This window comes from Eurosta solidaginis, chromosome 2 (assembly GCF_040869045.1).
Source record: "Eurosta solidaginis isolate ZX-2024a chromosome 2, ASM4086904v1, whole genome shotgun sequence".
NCBI lineage: Eukaryota > Metazoa > Arthropoda > Insecta > Diptera > Tephritidae > Eurosta > Eurosta solidaginis.
The window spans coordinates 204062138-204086591 of NC_090320.1; the positions used below are offsets into that span (position 1 = coordinate 204062138).

Here is a 24454-nt window from a genome sequence, read left to right on the forward strand (position 1 = left end):
TGAGAAGAAAAATTTATAAAAACAAATAAATTTGCTCACAAACTTGGTTCGAAGTGAAAAATTTGTAAATAATAAAAAATGGCCTCTTCTCATTCTCATTTTACGATTCAAATGCCTTCAGGACCAGCAACAGAGAATGAACTTATAAAATATCGGAGTGTTTTGATAAACCGTATATCAAAGATAGGAGGAAAAGAGAACATAAGCGAGTCTGCATCCGGTAGAAGAACTACGCGTTCAACAGCAATAATAAAATCACCACGAATAACTTTTATACAACAAAGAAGCCACGATGATGTATCCGTAGTTCTTGAAGCCCAAGTTGATGGCAAAGTGAAAACTGTATATTTATATTTTCAATTGCAAAATATTGCAAATCTACCACAAGATGCAGATAAAAGATATTTCCTCAATCTACAACATAAAACTACAAATTTTTCAGAAACTAAAGAAATAACGGGTAATAGAAGAATTAGTTCATTTTCTATACCCATCCAACAAGATGTGGATATAGCAAACTTGTTTAGTGATGAACCGCTTTTAGTTACCGTAACGGCATTACTGACGCAGGATGATAATGATAATGAGGAGACTGAAGCACCATCCCTAGAATCAGCAAATATATTGACAATCGCACAAGGACAAATTGATATTGTACCATTTTTAACAACTAGACGTTCAATAACTAATAGGGACGTTTTCTTATATCCAACATCGGTAGAATTTCTTAATATTGTTGAGGGTACATGTAAAACAGCTTGGCATATTTATTCATTAATGCCAATATTAAAGAATGTTGATTTCAATAATATGATTTTCCTAACATTAGAATCAATTTATAATGCCAGTTCGGATATTATAGAGCTATGGAATGATTTGGGTGTCAGCATTTCATTTCGTTCGAAAATTGCTGACGATAATGGCGAATTTGTTAAAAATCAAATATGCATATTTAAATTACTTAATAAATGTACAATTGCCGAACAAGATACAAAATATAAATGGGCGAGTATTGCTAAAAGAGGTGAACATAACTTGGGACAAGCGACTGAATGTAGTCTCACGCTTCATAAAATATTTAATGACTTATTATGTACCGAGAATGTCGATTTCGGTTTCGATAAAATATCGATTCATAGCGATGTGGCATTGGTTTGTAATTTGATGCGTCGTTATATATTAAATGAGGAATGGTCGAACATTTTGGAAGGAGTTATTGCCTTTGATGAACAAGAGATCGTGGTTGAAGTCTATCAGCGTAGTGAACCCAGCATCATTTTATTGCGGGGCTCTATTGACTTATCGATATTTCTATATCCAAGAGGTAAGTTTGATTCTTAAAACATGTTTTAAAAATATCCCATCCCTCGGAACTAGATTATTAAATCTCAAATTTGTAATATAGTCATTTTGTTTACTCTTCTTAACGTGTACTTAAATTTTTTTGATGTTTTAATTACCGATTCGGAGTGGTGCTCCGCCTACCACACCTAGGGTCCTGTGTTCAAGTCCCGGACAAAGCACCATCAAAAGCTAAGAACAAAAACTATTCAATTGGAAACAAGTTTTTCTTAGTGCGGTCGCCTCTCAGCAGTGCTTGCACATTAAGGTCCACTTGCAGGCGGCAATTTATTTTTTTAGCTCAGAGCTATGTAACTTCAAAAATTTGTCAAAGATGTATGAGTTTAACCCCTCATGTCAGATTAACTCTGAGTTTTGGGCCTAAAATCGTGTTTGTTATATCTTTTGTTAATTTTTTTCATTGCTAGTTTTAAGAATGAAATATTAATCCATAGAGGGTTTTGGCAAATGAGTTCATATTTTGCTGTAATTTTTCATTTGTGATCTGACCCGGCCCAGCTCACAAAGAAGTGGCCGATTTTGTGAGACTGAAGACTCAAGACAACTTACATTAAATCTTCTTAAAACTAGTTTTCACCCCAAAATGTCTCCAAGGCCTAGTTTACACATAACGAGATGATCTTTATTTTCGTACTTAACACCTAATCGGTAATTAAATATCTAGATAATCGATAATTATGAAGAAATTTTAAAAATGCCGATTGTTTTTCCTATATGTGCTTAGAAACATCCGTGCTTCCACGCAACTTAGTAGATAACTACCGACCCATTGCAAAAATGGAAGAAAAACTTTAACTGATGATTGGCAGCAACCTAACCAAGCCTTTAAGGGTTGCATCAGGAGTCCCACACGGTAGTCATCTGGGCCCGATACTTTTTTGTTTATTTATAAATGACATTAGCCAATCTTTGAAATTCTGCAGTTGTTTCATGTAAATAATTTAAAACTGTTCAACCGAGTCGGAAAAACTAGCGTCCGCATTTGCTAGATGGGTCAGCCTTTCAACATCCGACGCAAACTCCTGCAAAGTCTCATTCGCTTTTTGGTAGCGGATTTGCAACTCAATTTGATATATCCGTTTCCTGTGCTCGCTTCCGTAACGTCTCTCGACAGCGGCCATCAATGCTTCATAACTGTTCCGTCCGTACTCTGGGATAGTCTGTAAGATTTCAGCTGCAGACCCTATCAATGCCACGAACAGTGCAGCAACTTTGTCTTCAGCATTCCAGTTGTTCACTACTGCCGTCTTCTCAAATTGAAGCTTGAATACCTGGAAAGGAACAGAGCCGTCAAAAGATGGAGTTTTTACCTTCGGATTGCCCGCTGAAGTAGCCGGGCGATTAAGTTGCAACTCCTTGATACGTCCTCTCAAAGCATCCACCTCGGCCTGGATTTTTTCCTCAAACTGCATTACTTTCCCGTCCATTCGCGCTTCGAGTTTTGATGATATACGCGCCTCTTATTCCTCGAGTTGTATTGTTATGCGTGTCTCTTGTTCTTTGTGTTTCCATCTTGGTTGTTATACGAGTCTCCTGTGATTCCAGTCGAAATGCCATATATATCTTCTGTTCTTCCAGTTGAGATGACATTTCTGAAATGCGTGCTTCCTGTGCTCCAACTTGGCTGTTATGCGTGTCTCTTGTGATTCCAGTTGGGATGACATGTTTGTGGATATTTGTGAAAACATTTCTGTTATGCGTGTTTCCTGGGTTTCCATTTTTGTCGATATCTGTGATAACAAAGCCAATAGCGCATTAGTCTCGCCGCTTGCGATTGGATTCGGACTTCCGTTCTTCTCTTCCAATTTTGTTAATGTCTCGTCCCCATTAGGATGGAAGACATACTCGCCCACATTAATTCCATCCGACTCCATAACCTCTCGTAGCCGTGCTTGAATTTCGGTCTTTTGCCGGTTGAATTCAATCCACGGTTCCCCAATTCCTTTTTTAGTTGCTGGATCTTCAATTCACTTAACTTTGCCATGTCCTTGTTGTGCTCTGCAACTCTGAAATTTATTCAACAATACCTCTTCTGACACCAATTGTAACGAACTCTGGGAAATTCCGCTTATTTGAAACCTTCTGCTTACGTTCGAATCGCTGAACTGTCGAATAAATAACTCCAATATTCAGTATCGCAAAATGGTGTTTATTAGACTACTTTGGGAGTAGTACAATTATACTTCACAATTATACTTCACCTCACAATGGCGGGTTTAAGTCAAACTGATTACTGATTCCTTAGCTTGCGCTGCTTTTATACTCTCGGTTTTCTCGTTGACCCATTTCCCCTAATGTTTAGTCATTTCGCGAAAACTGTTCGGGAACAGTTGTATCTCATGCTTGCTTACCAGCTATATACATGTATATTTGTAGTTTATGCTTTTCTACTAGCCACATGCGTGTGTATGTGTGAGTAAAAACTTCTGCTCTTAGCTTATGACTACATGTGTGTATGTCAGATATCTCTTCACTTCGAGCTGCTGGTTATGTGTGTGCATGTACATAAGTTTGGCTGCTTACTGTATTTGTTGTGATTATTTACTAACATCATAGTGATGCCAATATTCGCCATAATATGTTATTAACAACTTGAATAAATTGTTCTTTTATTATAAATAGTGAATTCTTGCCGCTTTGCTGTGCAATTGCGGCCTGTCGAAGAAGCTAGAACTTCGAAAACAAAATTGCCTGCCAGATGGATTAATTCCTATAATAAGGATGGTGAAGTGACATTTGGAATAGTCAGCATCTGCACATTGCAACCTATAACCGAGAATATAACGATACAAAATACTTTAGGAGGTAAAAGTATGGAAATAGCAAAAATCTGTGTTCCTGAAAAGTATCTAAAAAACTCATCACGCAATAAGAGTAACCAAAATCTTTGTGCAGAGTCCTATAAAAGTTTTGATGCCGACATTACAAAATTAACCGATTACCTAATAAGAAAAGAAGTTCAAAATTTTGACGATGCCAAAGGATTTTTATGCTGCCAAAAAAACAATTTAACTCAAAAAATTATGAAATTGATTGCCTGCGATTTCAATGTTAAAGTGCCAACTAAGGATACAATAGAATTTTCGGTAAGTCATTTGTTAATATTGTTTCCATAAAAGTCATTACAACTATTCCTGAGTTGTAAGACAAAATACTTTTCAAATTATTTTTCGTGGGGTGTAATGGAGAGTGGTTACACCGCTAGTGAAGCAATCTCAACCACGCACGGCAATGGAGAAAGCGAACGTCAATCAAATAACAAATCCGTGCGTTATGTGGATGCGTCCCTCGTGTCAGTTGGGCGGGCTTTGGTGGGTAATACGTTGGGTTTATTAATATTATTATAATATTAAAATGATTTTACGTATCCCAAATTCATCGGAATACGATAAGTGGCCCTTGTGGGCAATTCTGCGTCAAAGAATCCCTAAAGGATCTCTATATATTCATCTTGCTTAGTTGATTTTCCGACAGGATATATAATTTATGTATATTGGAACGATTTTCCGTTATCCCGTGTCAAATTTGGGTTGGACATAAACCGGTTTCGTCGCTGTGCCATCTTCAGTGTAATTTTTTATTATGATCTGTTATCGTCTTTTATTTATATTTCGTAGACGCATGAGCAGATATTATCATATTGGATGTTTGTGTATGTACAATATTGTGACGAATATTAGCAACACTAAGGGATACTATCATCTCTAAACCGATGCTAAGAGTGACTTGTATGCACATCCATAAATCAATCATTGGCCCTGATGAATAAAAAAAAGCAATTGCTTTTTTTGACCTTTTCCTTAAATTTCAATGAATAAAAATCCAAGCAATTGCTTTTTTATAAGCATTTGCTATTTCTAAAAGCAACTGCTATTTTCATTCAGGATTTGCTTATTTCTATAAGCAATTCCTGAATTCCGAATGAATATATGAAGCATTTGCTATTTTTAGGTAGCATTTGCTATTTTTAGGTAGCATTTGCTTACGATTTTTCAAGGCTGCTCTACCCCATGCTAAATTTTTTGTAATTTAGTTTTTATTCGATTTTCCTTCACGCAACATTTAACTATGGCGCAGTTTTTGACTATTCGTAAAAGAAAACACTATAATGTGCGAAGGGAATGTAATAATGAAGACTTTCGGAAGCTATATCGATTCAATCGTGAGAACGTAAAGTGGTTGAGCACCTATTTTTTTGACGAAACTTGCGAAAAACGAGGAGGTGCGTTATCAGCATTTGAAAAGATGAAGATCTTCCTGCGCACAATTTCCGATCCGAGCTATCAAAATAGCGTAGCAGAAGAGGTTGGAGCTCATCAAACTACAGTATCCAAAACTTTTAATTTAGTAATGAGTGAAGTTTTAAAGAAGACACATGTGTGAATTAAATTTCCAAAGTCTGGCGGGGAAATGATTGCTGCTAAAAATGGATGGAGGGAAGTGTACTCTTTTCCAAATTGTATCGGAGTGATAGGCCGCACACATGTTCGAGTTCCGAAATCACAAGCTTTCGGTAACGAGTACGTCAACAGAAAGGGCTTTACTAGCATAAACGTGCAGGCAACTTGTATTGAAAAAGAAATATTTACAAGTGTAGATTGCCAGTGGCCAGCCTCCGTACATGACAGCAGGATTTTTAAAAATTCGGACATTTATGATGTACTTCAAAACTCATGAGAAAACGTGCTACTTCTTGGAGATGATGGTTATGGTATATCTCCCTTTTTGATGACACCATGGAGGAATCCAATAACTCTTCAACAGCGGTACTACAATAAACTATTTTGCAGAGAATGAGTTGTAATTGAACAATGTTTTGGACAATTGAAAGCAAGGTTTCCGATTTTACAATACAAAGTTCGCAGTAAGATTGAAAAAACCCCTTCAATTATAATTTGTTGCATTGTTTTGCACAATATTGCAAGTTTTTAAAAGATGAACCCTTTGAACTGCCGCAAGAGCCCCACTACTTCGAACAGGTTCCAGCCGAACCTATGAATAACAACGTGATGAGGCAATTGGGCCTGCAAAAGCGAGAACTTTTAACGCAGCAACTTTGTGATGGAATTTGAAATATTTACTAATATTTAATAATTGTTTGGGCTACAAAACAGTATACCAAAAATGTTAAATAAAAATTAATATAAATATATTAAATAAATAATTTAACAAATATAACTAAATAAACTTTTATTCATTTTTTTCAACATATATATATGTGTTGCTTCAAGTAAAAGCTTAAACTTTGTAGAAAAAGCAGCGGTGCCTAAAATTCTTATTCATATAATAATTAGCAATTGCTTGTTAGTTCAAGCAATAGCCTTTTCAGCAATTGCTTTTGCTAATAAGCAATTGCTTACTAGCAATTGCTTATTTTTTATTCATCAGGCCCATTATGTATCTACATCAGGGCTCTTCATTTCAAAGCACAATTGTGCCCTCTCAATTCACACGCATATGATTCGCTCTGTCGTCGTTAATTGAGTTAGTCGCCGCTTGGCACTTGGCGTAGCAACATCGATGATGGATATCGGCTGATCGGTATCAAAATATGTATGAATAATTATGCACGATACATATGCTTGTTGTTAGCTCGTTGCTTGCTAGTAAGCGAATAAACCAAAAATCAATTCACCCACACGATCATCGCGACGATTGCGCTGTCACTAATACAGGCGCACTTTCAATTTTGAAGAGCCCCGATCTACATAAACGAATCAATAATTATGTCTACACATATGTACGTACACGCAGCTGAGAAGCAACGCACAAGCACATGCAGATATCTTATCTGAGATGCTCCCAAAAGTATGCAATTGTAATTGTGGAAGTGTCGCTCAAAAATACACGCGCATATGAAAGCTACACACGTGCATCTGTAGTTAGAATTATATACCATTAACTAAGTAAATTCTGGAAGCGCCTAGAAGATGCAACGAGGAAATCACAGTATAAAAGCAGCAACAGTGGAGGCGCGAGAATCAGTTTCATTTAAGCAAGCTATTGGTTGTTAAGTATCAGTGTTATTGTGAAGTACTTTAATAAAGGCCATTTTGCATTATTAAATATTGGAGTTATTTATTCAACAGTTTAGCGATACGAACGTTAGTAGAAGGTTGCGAATAAGAGGATTTGCAGTAAATTCGTTACAATATGAATGTGTGTGTTATGTATTCATTCAGAAGAGGGGGTGATTTTCAATAATCAACTTGTGGGTTAGCTGAGACAGATAGAAGTAATTTTCGTTGTTTGAACTTTTTTGTGTGTTATTTGATTTGGTTCGTTTATTTTTTTGTGATTATTTGTTTGATTTCCATATACATACGTTAAAATATACCAGATTACGTGGCTCACAAAATATATATATATTTTTTTTGTTACAGAACTTAATGACATATGTTTACAAGAGCTTGGAAAACCGATGCTATGAATTTTTGAAGAACCTAGAAAAGAATAATAACCGAATTGCAGATACTGATCAAGTTAAAAAGATTTTATTGTGTATTAGCACTATAAAAATGCTTAAAGAATGCGGAGCGGACGATTTAGCGCAAGCTTTCGAAAAGAAGGTAAAATTTTAAACATATTTTTTGTGTCTAAAAATTAATAACTGAAAAAGTTATTTGTTTGCAGTTAAAGAAATTGGAGACCACGGAATTTCTCACCGAAGGTTATATATTTTTATATAACATGGAGAAACAAAATTTCTCGGAAGCAAGCAAACACATTCAAAAATCTTTAGAAGAAAAGTTTAAGTTCGGAGACTATTATGAGTATAAATCATACATATAATCTATTTTCGTTAAACAATTCTGAAGATTTACTTTAGGGAGGCTCGAAGGACCATGGAACAAAAGGCAAAATCGCTCTTGTATTATGCAACACAGAGATAACACTGTGAGAGAATTAATGATCTTGCAACAGCGGTGCGACTTCAAAAAGTTTTCCCTAGAGATCATGGAAATGTAATTGTCACTCTTAAAAAGGTACACTGAGCAGCCGGAAAAGACATGTAAGCTCTTACTGAAAACTCACTTTCCGGCGGGCAATCAAAAATTACATACAAAGCAAGCCTAGCAACATAGCTCACCACTGACATGCAAGCGCCCATTTCAGCCCATCCAAGTCACCAGGACCGGATGGGGTCTTTCCCTTTCTGTTACAGCTGGGAATAAACCACATAGCCACAGCCTTATCCAAACCTATATAAGGCGTCTCCACTGTTCGGCTAAATTCGAAGCAGGTGGACGAGATTGAGGTAGTATTCAGACCAAATCCCTTCCCAAACTCCTTCTGTGTAGGACTCAATTTTGCAATATTTTGCACTGACATGTCGCGAAATTTCATCAGTAACGCGTTGTATTTCAGTGTGAAACGTCTATCTGGTACCGTTTTTATTCGTAATATACCGCTTGCTGAAAAGTTTAGGTGTGAATAAATATTATTCCTTCGAAATTGGAAAGAAATTTTAACGAAAAAAGTAAGTTTTTTATATTTATATCTGCATTGGCACATATGATCCCAATAATGCATTTGTATGGGATAATAACATCCCAATATTTGTTTATACCTTTAGATGTGTACAAATTTTTGGCCCTTTTGGTATTATTGGGCATTATTCGTCCCACCTATAAATGTTAATAAATGTTATTGGGATTATATATCCCAGGATAACGGTAAGGATTCAGGTATGCCAAACATCTTATATTTTAGTCATATTACAGGATTAGCTGTCGTAATAATGAAAACACCGCCTTATTTCGAAAAAAACTCAGGGGTGAAAGAGTTAAAGGGCTTTGGAGCCTAAAAATACAGCCTCTTTGCTTTTATTGGCATCTCAGGGGCTTTCTATAACACGACACATCAAAGCTATCCAGCAAGCTATGTTTTACAAAGATATAAGCCCAATGATAATTCGTTTCCAATTGTAGCCACTAGGCGATGCCCTCAAGTGTGAACACTTGGCAAAGATGACCTTCTGTTACTGTAACTTAATGGATTTAACGCACAAGGGTGTGCAGATGACTTGGTAATCTGCCCTATGCACCATAGAAAGGTGGTGTGAAACCAAAGGATTGTCTACTAATCCTAACAAAACTAGCCTAAAGCCTTTACCCGGAGAAGAATACTGTCCATGGCAGAGCCAACCCTGGTAGGCGTTAAAATCCGATTTTCAATGGAAGTTACTCTGGAAAGAACGCTCGCGTGGAATGTTCATCTATATGCTTCTTTATACAAAGCAACAAGTGCTGTTTTCGCCTGCAATCGGTCCTATTGCACATTTAGTACTCTTGTGAAACCAATACTCTCGTGTGATTCCTTAGTTTGGTCGCAAAAGGCCACGCAAACAACAGCACTACACTGAAAAAAATGGTGCTAGTAAAATCAACAAATCGGTTCTGTTGTTCTTGACTTAACGGAGATTCGGTGAAATTGATCGAATTATAGTTAATTCGACCGAGTTCTTTGTCAAACGAACAAATTAGTTTAGTCATTTCAACAGAAGAGAAATTGTCGCTCTTAAGTTAACAAAATTATTTAAAATTGACATATTCCTGGTCAATCTAACTGATTTTTCGGTTAACACAACTGAACTTACAGGTCATTTCAACGGCGATCAACTGTCAATACATGAGCAAATTTCAAAGAGAATTTTACGCTCACTGCGCTCTCTACTTTTTACTTATGACGATGGCCACTTGTTAAAAAAAAAAACACCAAAATAAGAAAACCATCAAATCGAAAAAACATACAAAATGGGAAAACAACAAAAAACTAGTTTTTCAGTTATCAATACAAAACAAAAAAAACCTTTTTTTGAATTTACTGTGTAAAAATTATGAGATACCGGGACACCTATCTATCGGGTACAATTTTGCAACTTCCCGTCCAAGCGAAATCCAAAATTGCGCCCTTTTGTTGCAAAAGTTTTGTTTGAACGAACAGGAATTTTTCCAAAGTTAGTAACATTTTGTTCAAGTTTTTACAAATTTTCACTCACGCGAACGAATTTAATAAGATAATATAAATAAACATCCTTTTTTAATGTTGATGTTTCCGACAACATAAAAGTTAGAGTTGTTTTGAAATCGTTTCAACTTAAAGTGTTACGAAATTAAACTTGCCGAATTACATGTAAAGTTACTCCAGTGGTGAATTACCTTTCTGCGATTTGATTCTTTACTTTTCTATAACTCACAAGTTCTCTTTTTAAAATGTTACGTCAAACATTTATACCACAAGTTTTGTTCGAAACAATCAGGTGTGGCAACTCTGTGCGAGAGAAGAAATTGAGAATGAGCTGAGATGCAACTGAAATAATTGAGAATCAGTTTTGGGACTACTATTTTCATTTCTGTTTGCAAAGCGAAGTTCAAAACTATAAATAAATTATAAAATTTGGTGAAAGTGCGTTTAATAAAACAAAATAATAAAGTGCATAATGTTTAATGTGTGCCAGCATATTTGATGTAGCCCAATTGACGTTTGGTTAGTAAGTGCCACCGTTGTGTGATGGTAGCGTGCTCCGCCTGCCACACCGTATGCCCTTGGTTCGCACCCCGGGCAAAGCAACATCAAATTTTAGAAATAAGGGTTTTCCATTAGAAAAAAATTTTTCTAAGCGGGGTCGCCCCTCGGCAGTTTTCGGCAAGCGCTCCGAGTGTATTTCTACCATGAAAAGATCTCAGTGAAAACTCATCTGCCTTGCAGATGCCATTCGGAGTCGACATAAAACATGTAGGTCCCGTCCGGCCAATTTGTAGGGAAAATCAAGAGGAGCACGACGCAAATTGGAAGAGAAAGCTCGGCCTAAAATCTCTTCGGAGGTTATTGCGCCTTACATTTATTTACAACTTTTTTTGTTCATTTGACTACTAAAACGGTAAATTACGAATCAACGATTTGTGCGCAGTTGATTCAACATCTTGTTGCGATGGATAAATATTTACAGAAATTTCGGTTGAATTGACCCGTATTTCGGTTGATTTTACCAGTCCTTTTCTTTCAGTGTAACAAAGTTAAGCAAACTGCATCGACTAGGTTGTATTGGCATAACAGGTGCGATGAGAACGTCTCCTGCTTATGCACTCAGTGCCTTAGTGGGAATACTTCCCCTTTTCTAATAGAAAACACGCCTTCCACTAAGCCTTCAAAATATCTCTGATGGAAAAAACGGAAACATGAAATCGCATACGAATGTCATAAGAAAATTCATAGGAAAGCCCGTATACAACTACGGAATGCAATGGATCCTACGCTCAGACTCACGGATTTTTGAGATGCCAATGTGGACAGAACTCTTTGGGGAAGCCATTAACTGACCCTGACTCAGAGGTCTGGTTCACTCCTGGATCAACATTTGATGACGGGGAAACGAGAGGAGGCATCTATGGGCCGAACTTCAAGAAATCGACCACATGCCATTTTTTTTAGGCTGAAATCTATGCATTGAAGTTTTGTTTGTCTACACAATTACCTCTAAACTAATATATTAATGAATTGGAGTCCTAAATGGGAGCCAAAAACAAGGTTTTGTTACGATGGCTTCCCGCGTAACAGGAACATGAAGATCAAGCATGGTGCTTTATCAGCTTTTTTTGGTTCAGAGCCCTTCTGTGAACTCACAAAAGAACACACTAGTGGAACTATAAATCACTGGGAAACAAAGCAGTGAAGATAAAACTGGATTGAAGGCCTAGGCCAAAGGCAGGTCAAATTGTTTATACTACGAGCAACGAGAGTATCAGCCAAACTCATTAATCTGAGCACTGGGTGCTATTTACGGGACATTGTAGTCTGCGACATCACCTACGTAATTAAAATCTATCCGCTGCCGCTTTTGTGAGCTGGAGGATGAAACGCAAGTTAACTTCTCTGCGAATGCGTCGTTCTGGCAAGGCAGAAACTCTCCTATCTAGAAGCCGTGACTCTTAATCCCTTCGTTAAAAGCATCAAGCATTTAAATACATTAAAAGCCTCCACATACGGTAATATGCTGAGAAGTCAAGCACTACATAAAGGTCGCAAGTGTATCGAATCCTAATAATAATAGGTCAGCCAGAATTTTTTGAAAATTTTGATCAAAAGATATTTAAATATCATACCCCGAGATTATTAAAAACGTTCAAATTTAAAAGCATTTTCTGTTCGAAAATTAACGTATCGTCGCACGGTGGGGTATTTGATCAATCTAGCTGGACAAAACTAAAACAGCAGTTATTTCTGTTAAAAAAGTGATTGTCTCACTTCATTGTTATGAATGGAAATTTTTGACAGTAAATTCACGGTGTACCGCGCAGAATTACTTGGATCGAGCCCCCGGTTTCGGAGGGACCCGTTGTCATTTTTCGGCATTACATGAGATATGTATGTCAATATGGGTATCAAACGAAAGGTATTTTACTCCGCATTTCTATTGACACTTTTGAGTAGGGTTGCCACTTAGGGTTGCCACCTCACCTTTTTTATATTTCTTTGTATATCCACTACCATCTCGGAAACGGCTTGACCGATTTGAATCAAATTTGGTACATCGATTTAGTATTACATTTTAAGACTTTTCACCTAGGTGTTGCCACTGAGGATGTTTTCACAAGGTTGCCACCTTTTGCCACTAGGGGTATCAGTCTCTTAAAAAATTCATCACCACTCAAAAAATCGCGGTATGTGCAGCCGTTTTTGTTATTAAGCTTTGAAACAAACATAAGCTAATGTAGTGCCAAAAAATTACTGGCATGATATGCCATGAAAAAAGATATATCTGTTTGTTTGCAAGGGTTTTAAAAAATTAAATATTGAAAAATGTTAGCATTACAAGTAGAATAACTCAGTTAAAACATGCGGTATAAAAAATCTAACATTTGAATTAAAAACACATTTACCTGTCCTAAAAGAAAATGTAACTAGATTTGATTAAGGCTAAACAAGTGAACAAGTATTTAGGTTAGAAGGTTATATTGGATTTTAATACAAAAATACATCGAACTGCATACAGTTTTTATAGAACTTTAGATATGCGTGGTTAGCTCCGTTGACGTTGCAGATGGGTTTTGGGGTATGTATACTATTCAGTGGACATCAAGGAACGCCAGGGAGAGTATTTAAAAAAGATTGGAATATTTTGAAAAATTGACTTTTGGCCAGCTGGCCGTGCGTCGGGAAAAAAATGTACCTTAAATGTGATTATTGAATAATCATTTATGATTCCTATTTCGAAGCGCTTTTTATTCATATTTGATATCATTATAAAATTGAGCTTTATTTGTTTTAGAGTAACATTTGACTGCTTTTCACAATCATTTTATGATCATATTCGTGAATATATTTCAATCGTTTTGGTTGAGATTTTTGAATCATTTTTGAATGCGATTATGATGCACTTATTCATATCTCATTCAAAATAAGATACTACATAGTAATTTTATTTCACCAGGGGAAGAAAGCATGCAGAAGTGAGCTTTTTGAACCACAGGTCACTCGCAAACAAACTTGACCGATATACACCTCGACTACAATATCCCATATCAGCTATGATCGTCAATACATATATTAAAATACGATACTGTACGGGATGTTGACGACATATCCAGGTACATATGCCAAGAGAGTTTCACTTACCTGGGGTTCAAATAGCTCACAACCTTTGTATTTTCCAACTATTATGTATTTTCTGGGAAGACGAAGGTGGAGAAATGGTTGGGGAAATCTTCGTTCGAGCAGCATTTGCATTATATTGTCTTGAAGAATATCTTAATAATACAATTTTTATATATGTACATACATATTTTTTCTGAACTTCATGATTGAAAAAATTTAAAAGTATAAAATTCATTATTCAGTCAACAAATATAGTCAGATAAGATTCAAAAAGCTGAATTAAAAATGATTATACATTTTTGATCACCTAAAGTAAACACATTTGATTCAAATATGATTCCAAAATGTGATTGAAAAACTATATTCAGTTTTTGATCATCAAAAGTATTCATATTTTATTATTTCTTTTGTTCAATTGTATGATAACTCATTATTTAATCAGAAAGAGGAATCAAATTGTATTTATATGTAGGGAAATTAAAAATTTAATCATCTAAATGTTGAGTGGGTAGTTACTGACATTAGAATCATTATAACAAAATATCAGCAAATTTACCTTTCATATAAATACTAAAAAATTTTGAGACTTTCGCCTTTGACTGCTTAAGCTGAAATTGCTCAACCATGGTCCCGTTTCACAAAACTACAAGCTTTGTAACAAATGTAAATTTGGCCTGTATAAAGTTTACTTTTCAGAAGAAATTTACTTGTAATTGTTGTAAAACGTGCAACAGATACACATTGTTTATTTATTTATCTTATCACATTACAGTGGCCTTTTAGAAATCTACATTAACTATATGGAAATTTCGAAGTCTGAGACAACGTACAATCAGGCGCTTCAATATCTTCTTTCAAAATTGGAAGATTTTTCAGGCCGCTTTCTGAAGGAGCCTTCAATATGGATACTTTTATATTGCCTATACAAAGACTGTGGATATAAGCCGGGTATGAGTTTTACACGTTGGAGATATGAAAATATTTCAAATCCCCGAATTCACACAATGTTACCAGAACTACCGATGTCTCTTTGGGATATGTATTGCAAGCGTGATTTAGAATTAACAACTAAAAAATCGAGATTATTTTATGAAACTTTTCAACTATTTTCCCAACTGGGTCTATACAAATTTACGGAAATCATATTCAAGGAAATACAAAATGAATGTACAGAAGCAGAAAAATATTTTATCAATACAACATTAAGAATTTTGTTGAAGGTAGTTAACGACAAATATCATGTAAGAAGTTTTCAAGGAACTGAAAATGTAAGTTTTGTTTAAAAAATCTCTTTCTAATGAATTTACCTACTCACTAGAGCTTCCGTATTTGAATAGTCCGTAGCAAATGTTTTTTATACTCAGCGTGCTTTGCACACAGAATATATTAACTTTGATTGGATAACGGTTGGTTATACAGGTGTAATGGAATTGAGATAGATATATTCCATATATCAAAATCATCAGTATCGAAAAAAAAATTTGATTGAGCCATGTCCGTCCGCCCGTCTGTCCGTTAACACGATAACTTGAGTAAGTATTGAGATATCTTCACCAAATTTGGCACACGAGCTTATCTGATTATTTAGTAAATAATACACCTAGAATGTTGAAATTTGACCTGTGAACTGATATTGAGACTCTTGATAAAATTTAAAATGGGCGTGGCACCGCCCGCTTGTGATAAAATCAATTTTACAAATATTATTAATCATAAATCAAAAATCGTTAAACCTATCGTAACAAAATTCGGCAGAGAGGTTGCTTTGAATGCTTTGAAGAAAAATTAACGAAATCGGTTAAGGACCACGCCCACTTTTATATAAAAGATTTTTAAAAGGGTCGTGGAAGAATAAAATAAGCTATATCTTTGCTAAAAAGAGCTTTGTATCAATAAAATTTTACTTTCTTAATTGAATTATAACATTAAATGGGAAAACACTAAAATTTTTGAAAATGGGTGTGGCGCCGTCCCCTTTTATGACTAAGCAATTTTCTATGTTTCGGGAGTCATAACTCGAAGAAAAATCAACGAATCGTAATAAAATTGGGAACACAAATTTTCCCTATAGCAGAAAATATTTCTAGTAAACATGGACGGGATCGGTTAAAGACCACGGCAACTTAGATATAAAAGAAGTTTAAACGGGGCGTAGACTAGAATAATAAGCTATAACTTAGCAAAAAATTGTTTTGAATCAATGATATTTCACTTATCAAGTTTTATTGTAAGAGGAAATGGGGAGACATTTTTTTTAAATGGGCGGTGCCACGTGTTATGTAGAAAAGTAATTTATCTGAAATGAAATGTACAATTGAAGCTCACTCTGAGTAAATAATGTTCGGTTACACCCGAACATGTTTACTTGTTAGTAAAATAATCGATTATTACCAATGGACTCGTTGTTTGCAGCCGATTAGTGTCAAATTCAATTATTAGAATAATTGTCCGATTTGTAATTTTTAAAAAGTACTGCGATTCATAAAGACAGGGTATGTATCATCGTATTTTCTTATTCTCTAGTTTTTACTCGCTATTTCATAAACAAAATTTAAGGTGTAGCTAGTACTTAGGCTGGGTTCACATTAGCGACTTAGTGTACCCTACGCTGTAACGTAATGCCACGAGTATGTATTCCTACAATGTTACAATGTTATATTGTATTTCTACATTCGCTTGTTCTGCATTCTCGAAACTATAAACAAAATTCCATACCCAGTTATATTTCCCGAAACTCATTTTGAAGTAAACAATTTTTGTGGTAAAAAACGGGTTTTTTCGCTATGGGCCATCGAATTGTTTTTCCTCAAGTGACACCGTTCCGTTGAGATTCTAGTTTTAATGTCTATGTTATCCTTCAATTTCGCGGTAGTTTCGCGAAACAGTTTTATGAGAAGACCTTCGAGGTCGTCTGCTTGCAGAACGAGAGATATAGTCACGGCTGCCGTATATTTGACCCAAAACCTCCTTAGGGATGATCAACTGCAATGTACTTCCCATACGCTACGCATAACTTGCGTGATTTGACAATTATAATTTTTAAGGATACCACTATTACTCTTATTAAATATCGTTGCATTTATGAAAACTGAAAGGGACTAACTTACGTTTTTACCGAAGTGTATATAACTTTATATAGATACTTTTTTAGATTATTTTCCAATCGCATATCAATGGCCATTTATATTATCAACTTGGAAATATCGCTGCTGCCAACGATTGCTATGCTTTGTTAACGAATAATGTAGAAAATCTGGAGAATATCGAAATATATCAGATGAGTCTTATGCGGCATGGTACATACTTCTTTCAGTTAGATAAGTACAAGGATGCAATTAATCAATACAAACAATGTACGCACATAAAAAGTTGCGCAATGCAGGCACATTTTAATATTGGAAAAGCCTATTATCGTGTAAGTTTGCCATATTTACATATTATGAGTGGGTCGAAGGACGTTCTAAGCACCAAAATATTTGAATTTTTACCTACGTTTCGAATTCAGTATTTATATTAAGGCTCAGTTGCACAACGACAAATTATATTTTTAACAAATTTAACACATTTTTGACAAATTTTTTATATCAACTTCGCTTTAAAATATTACTTGGCGTTCTGCAAGTGGGCCTAAGTGGTACAACGTTAGACCACGTTTCAATAAATAAAATAAATACAAGGTCCGATATACATCCGAAGAGAATTTAGACCACGTCCATACATGCACTAATCTACAGTAAATTAAAATCCCATCCCTAGGAGCAGACTACGAGCCGTAAAATTTTCACAATAGCCGTCATCCAGTGAGTTTTACAGCTCAGGATCACGCTCAACTCTCACGGGAAGGCTCTGGATTATTGAGAGACTTGAGACGCAGAGATCGTGATATTTTCGACCACGTGAAATGTGTTAGGCAGATGTCGCCGCTGTTTTTCATTTAACTCATACGGCGAAAGGCTAAGCAGCGACATCTATTTTTGAAAAAGTAGCTTTATTAAAGGCAGCGTTGCCAAAGTAAAGGCAAGTAATTAACAAATTATCTGGCTCACAAATTGAACCAGACTTTTATCTGGATTTATCTGGCTCAAATCGTTGTTGTTGCATTTACATGCAAAATTATTTATCTGGCTCAGGATCTTTGCCACCGGATGATGGCTATTTTTGTTTTATTTAGAGATGACACCCTAGAGATGGTTCTAGATATAGGAAAAATATATCAGCATTTCTAAAACTCGTATGATTACCGATTAACGAAGATAAAAATGCTTATGGGAAATCTAGTTACATGGGCTGTGGGCTTTGAATGACGTCCTTTCCTACCTCCTATACACCGTAGCCCTCTATTGGGTATTAGATACGTCCACTCCGCCAGCACTAATAATCAATTACCGTTTGCTTGGGTGTGAGACTTACTTACTTAATTGGCGCTTATTCGTTTAAACGGTTATGGGCGTCCAACAAGGCGCGCCAGTCGCTCCTTCTCTCTACCAGCCTGCGCCAATTGGTCACACCAAGGGAGTTTAAATTGTGATCCACCTGGCCCTTCCAGCGGAGTGGGGGCCACCCTCTACCTCTGCTTCCATATGCGGGTTCCGATAGAAACACTTTCTTGGCCGGAGCGTCATCTTTCATTCGCATAACATGTCCTAACCAGCGCAGCCGCTGCGTTTTAATTCGCTGGACTATGTTGATGTCTGCGTAGAGCTCGTACAGCTAATGTTAAATCTTCTTCGGTACTCGACATAGCCAACGCGTAGAGGTCCATAAATCTTTCGAAGAACTTTTCTCTCAAACATTCCCAGAGCAAATTAAAGAAATCGCACGATAGGGGATCACCCTCTCTGAAACCTCGTTTAGTTTCGAACGGCTCGGAGAGGTCCTTCCCAATTCTGACTGAGCTGATGGTGTTGCTCAACGTCATTTTGCACAGCCGTATAAGTTTTACGGGGAATCCAAATTCGGACATAGCGATATATAGGCATCTCCTTTTCGTGCTGTCGAAGTCGGCTTTAAAATCGACGAAGGGGTGATGTGTGTCGATTCGATGCGATATTAAGAAGGCTGATTACGCGATAGTTGGTGCAGTTTGCAGTATCCCCTTTCTTGTGGACTGAGCAAAGAACACTTAGATGTGAGACTTGGATTCACGTCTTTTCCAACCTCCCAGACAAAGCAGTCCTAACTAGTGGGTGATAAATATACATCAGCTGCTCGAAATAATGTCTTCCGACAGCGCTAATAATAAGTTCCCGTTGCTCGGCAATACAATCCATTCTGACAAATGATTTAATAATATACATACAAATTCTATAATATTGTGACGAATATTACCATCTCTAAGGTCACTAAATAAAGGCACAACAACAGAAACGTTAAGCAAGCTATATAAACACATTAATCATCATTTACCCACATACATACAAGGCAACGAAGAGATAACTCACATATAGATGTAGTTATCGTTGGAAGTAGTACTCACATATACACGCGCATGTGGCTATGCGAGAGGCTATAAACGTGTATCTGCATAGCTGGTAGCGTGTAGCTAGTAACCAAGTAGAAAATTCTATCAGAAGAAACGTCTAGACATTTGGGCACGGAGTATAAAAGCAACGAAAGCTAAGTAATCTGGAATCAGTTTGATTTAAGCACGCTATCAGTTGCGAAGTGAAGTTTAATTGCGAAGTACTCTCAAAGTAGTCTAATAAAGACCATTTTGTAATACAGAATATTGGAGTGTTTTATTCAATAGTTTAGCGATACGAACGTAAGCAGAAAGTTGCAAATAAGTGGAATTTCCTTAAATTCGTTACAATATAATTTGTATTCACTTTGTATTCTTCTGTACAATAAATCTGTTATTAAATAGTCTGATTAATTGTTAAATTTTTAGAATAATAAATAAATAATTATCGATTAAGAGTTAAGTAAATTTTTTTTTAAGTATATTTTAAATGAAAGAAATTTTTGTTGCATAGCGAAATATCGAAGGATCTAAACAAATTTCTTTATGTGCGACGCTAAAAAGATTTTTTTCTTTCAATTTTGTTGCTTACAACGTTTTACGAGCCACCCATTCATATGTTCAAAGGAAAAATCTCTGAGGAATAATTAATATGTTTCCTGGTACATTTTATTTCAACCACAAATAAACTTTTCTTGACAATTTCGTCTTCAAATCGGTAGTTTATTTCTTCTAAGTAGATTGAAGACAAGAAGATTGAAACAACACTACGACTGATGTGTGGAAAACCATCCTATTTCGGTTGCGGTTTCGAAAACGCCCGATCTCAGAATTTCTTTGAAGCACGCCCCACAGCCGAATCTTTTTCAAAAATGTCCCAACTTAGTATAATTTATACCAATTTCACACAATGGATTAATGATATAATTAGTTAATTTTTCCATATTAAAGCTGTTATTGAACTTAATCTTCCAAACAAAATACAAATTCCTAATTATCTCATTATTGCCTCCTAATGAAGACAAAAATCTAGAACGCTTTGCTTGATGGGTCGGATTTTTTTAGTTGAGTTCCAATGAAGATATTCCAGATACGGATAGAAATTTAACATGCAAATGCAACAACAACACTGTGTTAATGACTCAGATTTTATGGCAGCACTTGACACCTAGACAGAAAAAAATACACGAAAACTCCTGTTGGCCATATTATCATGCCTCTACAGTGGATATTTCTCAAGGAATATTGAGAAAAAGTGTACCTCCAAAGTCCGCAGTTGTTGTTGTTGTTGTTTAATTTGTGGCGTTTGTGGGACGTATGGGGGGACTTGCCCCAGGTGACCCCTGGTACAACGGGAAAAAGAACTCTCATGACTAGTGGCTAACCTGCAGAGCTACAGGGCAATGTTCTCCCTAAAAAATGGTTTAACAATTACCTCCTCAAGCGCTACGCTTGAATTATACAATAAATAAAAAATGTGTACTTGTAGGCAATTTATCACCATTAAATTTCATAAAAATTGCGTTTAAGTATGCTAAACTCTTTGGAAATTGTCGGTTTATAATGACATCCCTTGGGCAATCAATGGACAAACGTGTATGTTTTCTCAACATGTTTGGAGCAAACTTACGGACACTTAAGAATGCTATATTCCCTTGCTTTGTATACTTCGGATCCGTGTTTCTTCTACCAAAGCATTTTTCGGGAACTCGAAAAACTTATTAAAAACCTTCTTTTAAAAACCTTTCGTATTAAAATATTTCCAACGAATGCGGCTCATTTTTTTTAAGGGTTTATTTAGCTTGACTTGACAGGCTGGATGGCACGAATTTTGTAATTGAAATTTAAGTAACTTCCCGATAAGCTACAAGCTTGAAACTTGGAATATAGTTCAGAACCCGACGACGATGCAATAATAAGAAAAAAATCGCCGCTAGGTGGCGCAAGGATCGAGATATTCGAAAAAATCGTATCTGTGGTCTGATTTGGCTCATATTTGGAACACATAATGCATACAATAATAATTACAATAATTTAATGATGAGCTGTACGAGCTATACGCAGACATCAACATAGTCCAGCGAATTAAACCGCAGCGGCTGCGCTGGCTAGGCCATGTTATGCGAATGAGTGATGATGATTCGGCTAAGAAAGTGTTTCTATCGGAACCCGCCTATGGAAGCAGAGGTAGAGGGTGGCCCCCACTCCGTTGGAAGGACCAGGTGGAAAACGATTTAAACTCCCTTGGTGTGACCAATTGGCGCCGGTTGGCGAAGCGACGGTTAAGCGGCAACGCTTTTATTTAATTGTCTGATCAACGCCCTAGATTGATGAGGAGTGTGATGACTAGTACCTAGGACCTACCTAGGATCTCTTAAATTGAAGTTTTTAACACTGCAAAATTTTAGAAATGTACCAACAAGTGGGAAAAATAATTTCACTTGAAGAATGTGAAAGCACCCTTAGCCAAATCAAATGTCAAATTCTTCTTATGCTTTGCTTGCAACAAAAGTTGGAGGATGGCTACTTTTTCATGTCAGGTGGCGCCAGAGTCGCCCGATCGGCCGCTCTCCATAAAAATACGTGCAACCTACTCATAATGCATAAGATTGAGTTAAACGCAGCTATTTTTTCTAAAAGAATATTTTTTGGGGCTGCTGACAGATGTTCGCTTAATGAAGCCAGTGGTACTGTGAGAAAAGGAAAACTTAATTATGTCAGTAAACAAAATTGTGATTCGATTAAATTTCTGTGTGAAATCGGTGTTAAATACATTTTGAATTGAAATTGGCCATTTATGAAAAAAATTGAGGAGGGGCCTTCTTCAAGCGAATTAGGAAATAAGGCGTTTTTGAAACAAAATCAAAAATACTCATCATTTATAGTGTTATACAAGAAAACACAAATTAATGTCAGCTTTTTATGATAAATTTTCAAAATGCTAACAGCTGGGTAAGTTTGATAAGGCAGAACATGAATTTGCGCTCTGTACTCATTTTGGTGTACATGTACCTGATGTGTGGGCCTATCTAGCTTTGGTCAATCTTAAAACCAAAAATATAACTAACGCACTCGAATCATGGAAATATGCACAAGTAGTAAGTAATGTCTTTTTTACGGTAATGAAAAATATTTTAAATAGTTTTTCATCTTTTCAGAACCCCGATAATGATATAAGCAAAGAAATTTATGAAGAGTTGAACAAAATTAATTTAAATGACCTCACATTAATCAGTGATTATAATAAATGTGGAAATTAGAGTTGTTAATCATTTACAACTTATATATTATTATTTATAGCAAGATATTTTCCGGAAAACATTTGTAGTCCATTCAGGTTTTATTGCGGGTGCAGATCGTAAAGTTGTTTGACCATGCAGGGTAATCCGGTATATTCCATCTGCCAACCAACCCCCTCCCTGAGCAAATGCAATGACATTTTGGAAAAGTGGGTAATGCGCAACCTATAAACAAATATTTAAGCTTTGAATTCACGAGATCTTTTATCTTTGTTTACTTTTATAATTTACTGTCGCCGCCGTAAAAGGGGTTCGCCACTATATAAAAATCATAAAAATTGTAGGTCCCCCAGTTTATAGGAAAAATTTAAAGGAGCACCCCACTAATTCTGGAAACTCAGCTCAATGGTGGAATGAAATACGTTTTATTTTATCACTATGCAAACATGAGCTTATTAAAATACGAAGCCTGACACCGAAGAAGGTGCATTATCCGCTGCATTGCTTGTTCCACCAAATTTTTGCACCGGTACTATTGATACTTTCAAATCACGATTGGATGGTTTACGCAATTCTATAGCGGCATGTTTAAGTTGTAAACTACATTCAGGATTTGCATTTATCGTAAGCTGCGCACTCTCTTTTTCAAAAAGTGTAGCCATCGCCTCGAGTAACTCAACAAAACCAATAGATAAAGCAGCACGTCGTATACGATTTAATTCTTTAAAGAAATGTTGTGTCTTTTCAGGCATTTTTTTAGCATGACGCAATACTTTTTGTACATCAGACTGAAGACTTACTTTTTTAATCCATACTACACAACTTTGTGAATATGAACGTTTATCAGCTTTAACTGGAAAGGTGTGTGTTTCACCAGGCAATAGATCTTCAACAAAGCCCAATAATTGTAAATCACCCAACCATGGTATGACATTATTACCAGGTGGTAATATGTTCAACATTAAATTTGATTTCTTCTTACTATCCGCATAAGAATAGAGAAAACCATACCAATTATCGTTCAGCAATACTAATGCAGCTAAATTTTCTACTTTCATGGCACCATGCAATAGTACACACATTGATTCCTTTTCAGCAGGAATTATTACTGAACTACTATTACCGCCAGATTTATTTAAATTTGTTTCGCTATCCTCGGTGCTTTCCTCGCCGCTCTCCTTTACATCTTTTGTATAAAAATCTCGTATATCTTGCTCCAGTTTTTCATATTCATAGTTTGGTTGATTCACATCCAGTTGGCTTTTTGTATTCGTATTTGCATTAGAGGATGATTTTGAGGAACCTGACTTTTCAGAAGAACGTCGTGCAGGTTTTTCACGATCTACTTTAGGTATAACTAAATGACGACTTAGCGAAGCAGGTGAACCAATATCAGAGAGCGACAAATAACCACATACTTCGATTTTTTGTGATAGTTTCAAGTCAGTTTTTACGCCATTTTCAGTTTTAAATGGCGCCGGTGGCGGCCATATTATTACCGGACATTCCAAACGGAAATAGCCACCAACTTTAAGTAAGACTTCGTATGGTTTGAAATTAGCTTCACACACACGCTCAATTAGCTCAAACATAGCGGTGCGTCCAAGTTCACTTTTATGACTGTGTGATGAGGCAGGGGCTGATGTACTAAGATTAGAATTACCTAGTGCTTTGGTCGTATCATTGGCTGCGTTGTCGGATGTTTCAGATGCATCTTTCGGTGTTTTAGTCATATAGAGTTGTCCTGTATGAAAAATATAGGCAGCCTATAAACATATGTGGATATTTTAACGAA

The 24454-nt window shown here is 36.1% G+C and overlaps 2 protein-coding genes across 3 annotated transcripts in view; one reads left to right on the forward strand and one right to left on the reverse strand.

Moving 5' to 3' along the window:
- The first annotated feature begins 78 nt into the window (after positions 1–78).
- On the forward strand, positions 79–22680 carry LOC137241797 (uncharacterized). The gene is made up of 8 exons (XM_067769197.1): positions 79–1324; positions 3985–4448; positions 7746–7931; positions 7996–8135; positions 14732–15227; positions 17111–17374; positions 22369–22518; positions 22579–22680. The coding sequence occupies exons 1-8, from the start codon at positions 79–81 to the stop codon at positions 22678–22680; spliced, it is 3048 nt and encodes a 1015-aa protein (XP_067625298.1).
- IntS14 (integrator complex subunit 14) overlaps positions 19769–24454 on the reverse strand; it is a 52146-nt gene continuing 47460 nt past the window's right edge. Inside the window, exons 4-5 of one of the 2 annotated variants that reach the window (XM_067766968.1) lie at positions 22938–24403; positions 19769–22884 (exon numbers count right to left, since the gene is read on the reverse strand). In XM_067766968.1, coding sequence (XP_067623069.1) covers positions 23115–24403 — 1289 coding nt within the window. In that variant the 3' untranslated portion in view covers positions 19769–22884; positions 22938–23114. The remainder of the gene's footprint in view (positions 22885–22937; positions 24404–24454) is intronic. The other variant, XM_067766967.1, reaches the window with a different exon arrangement.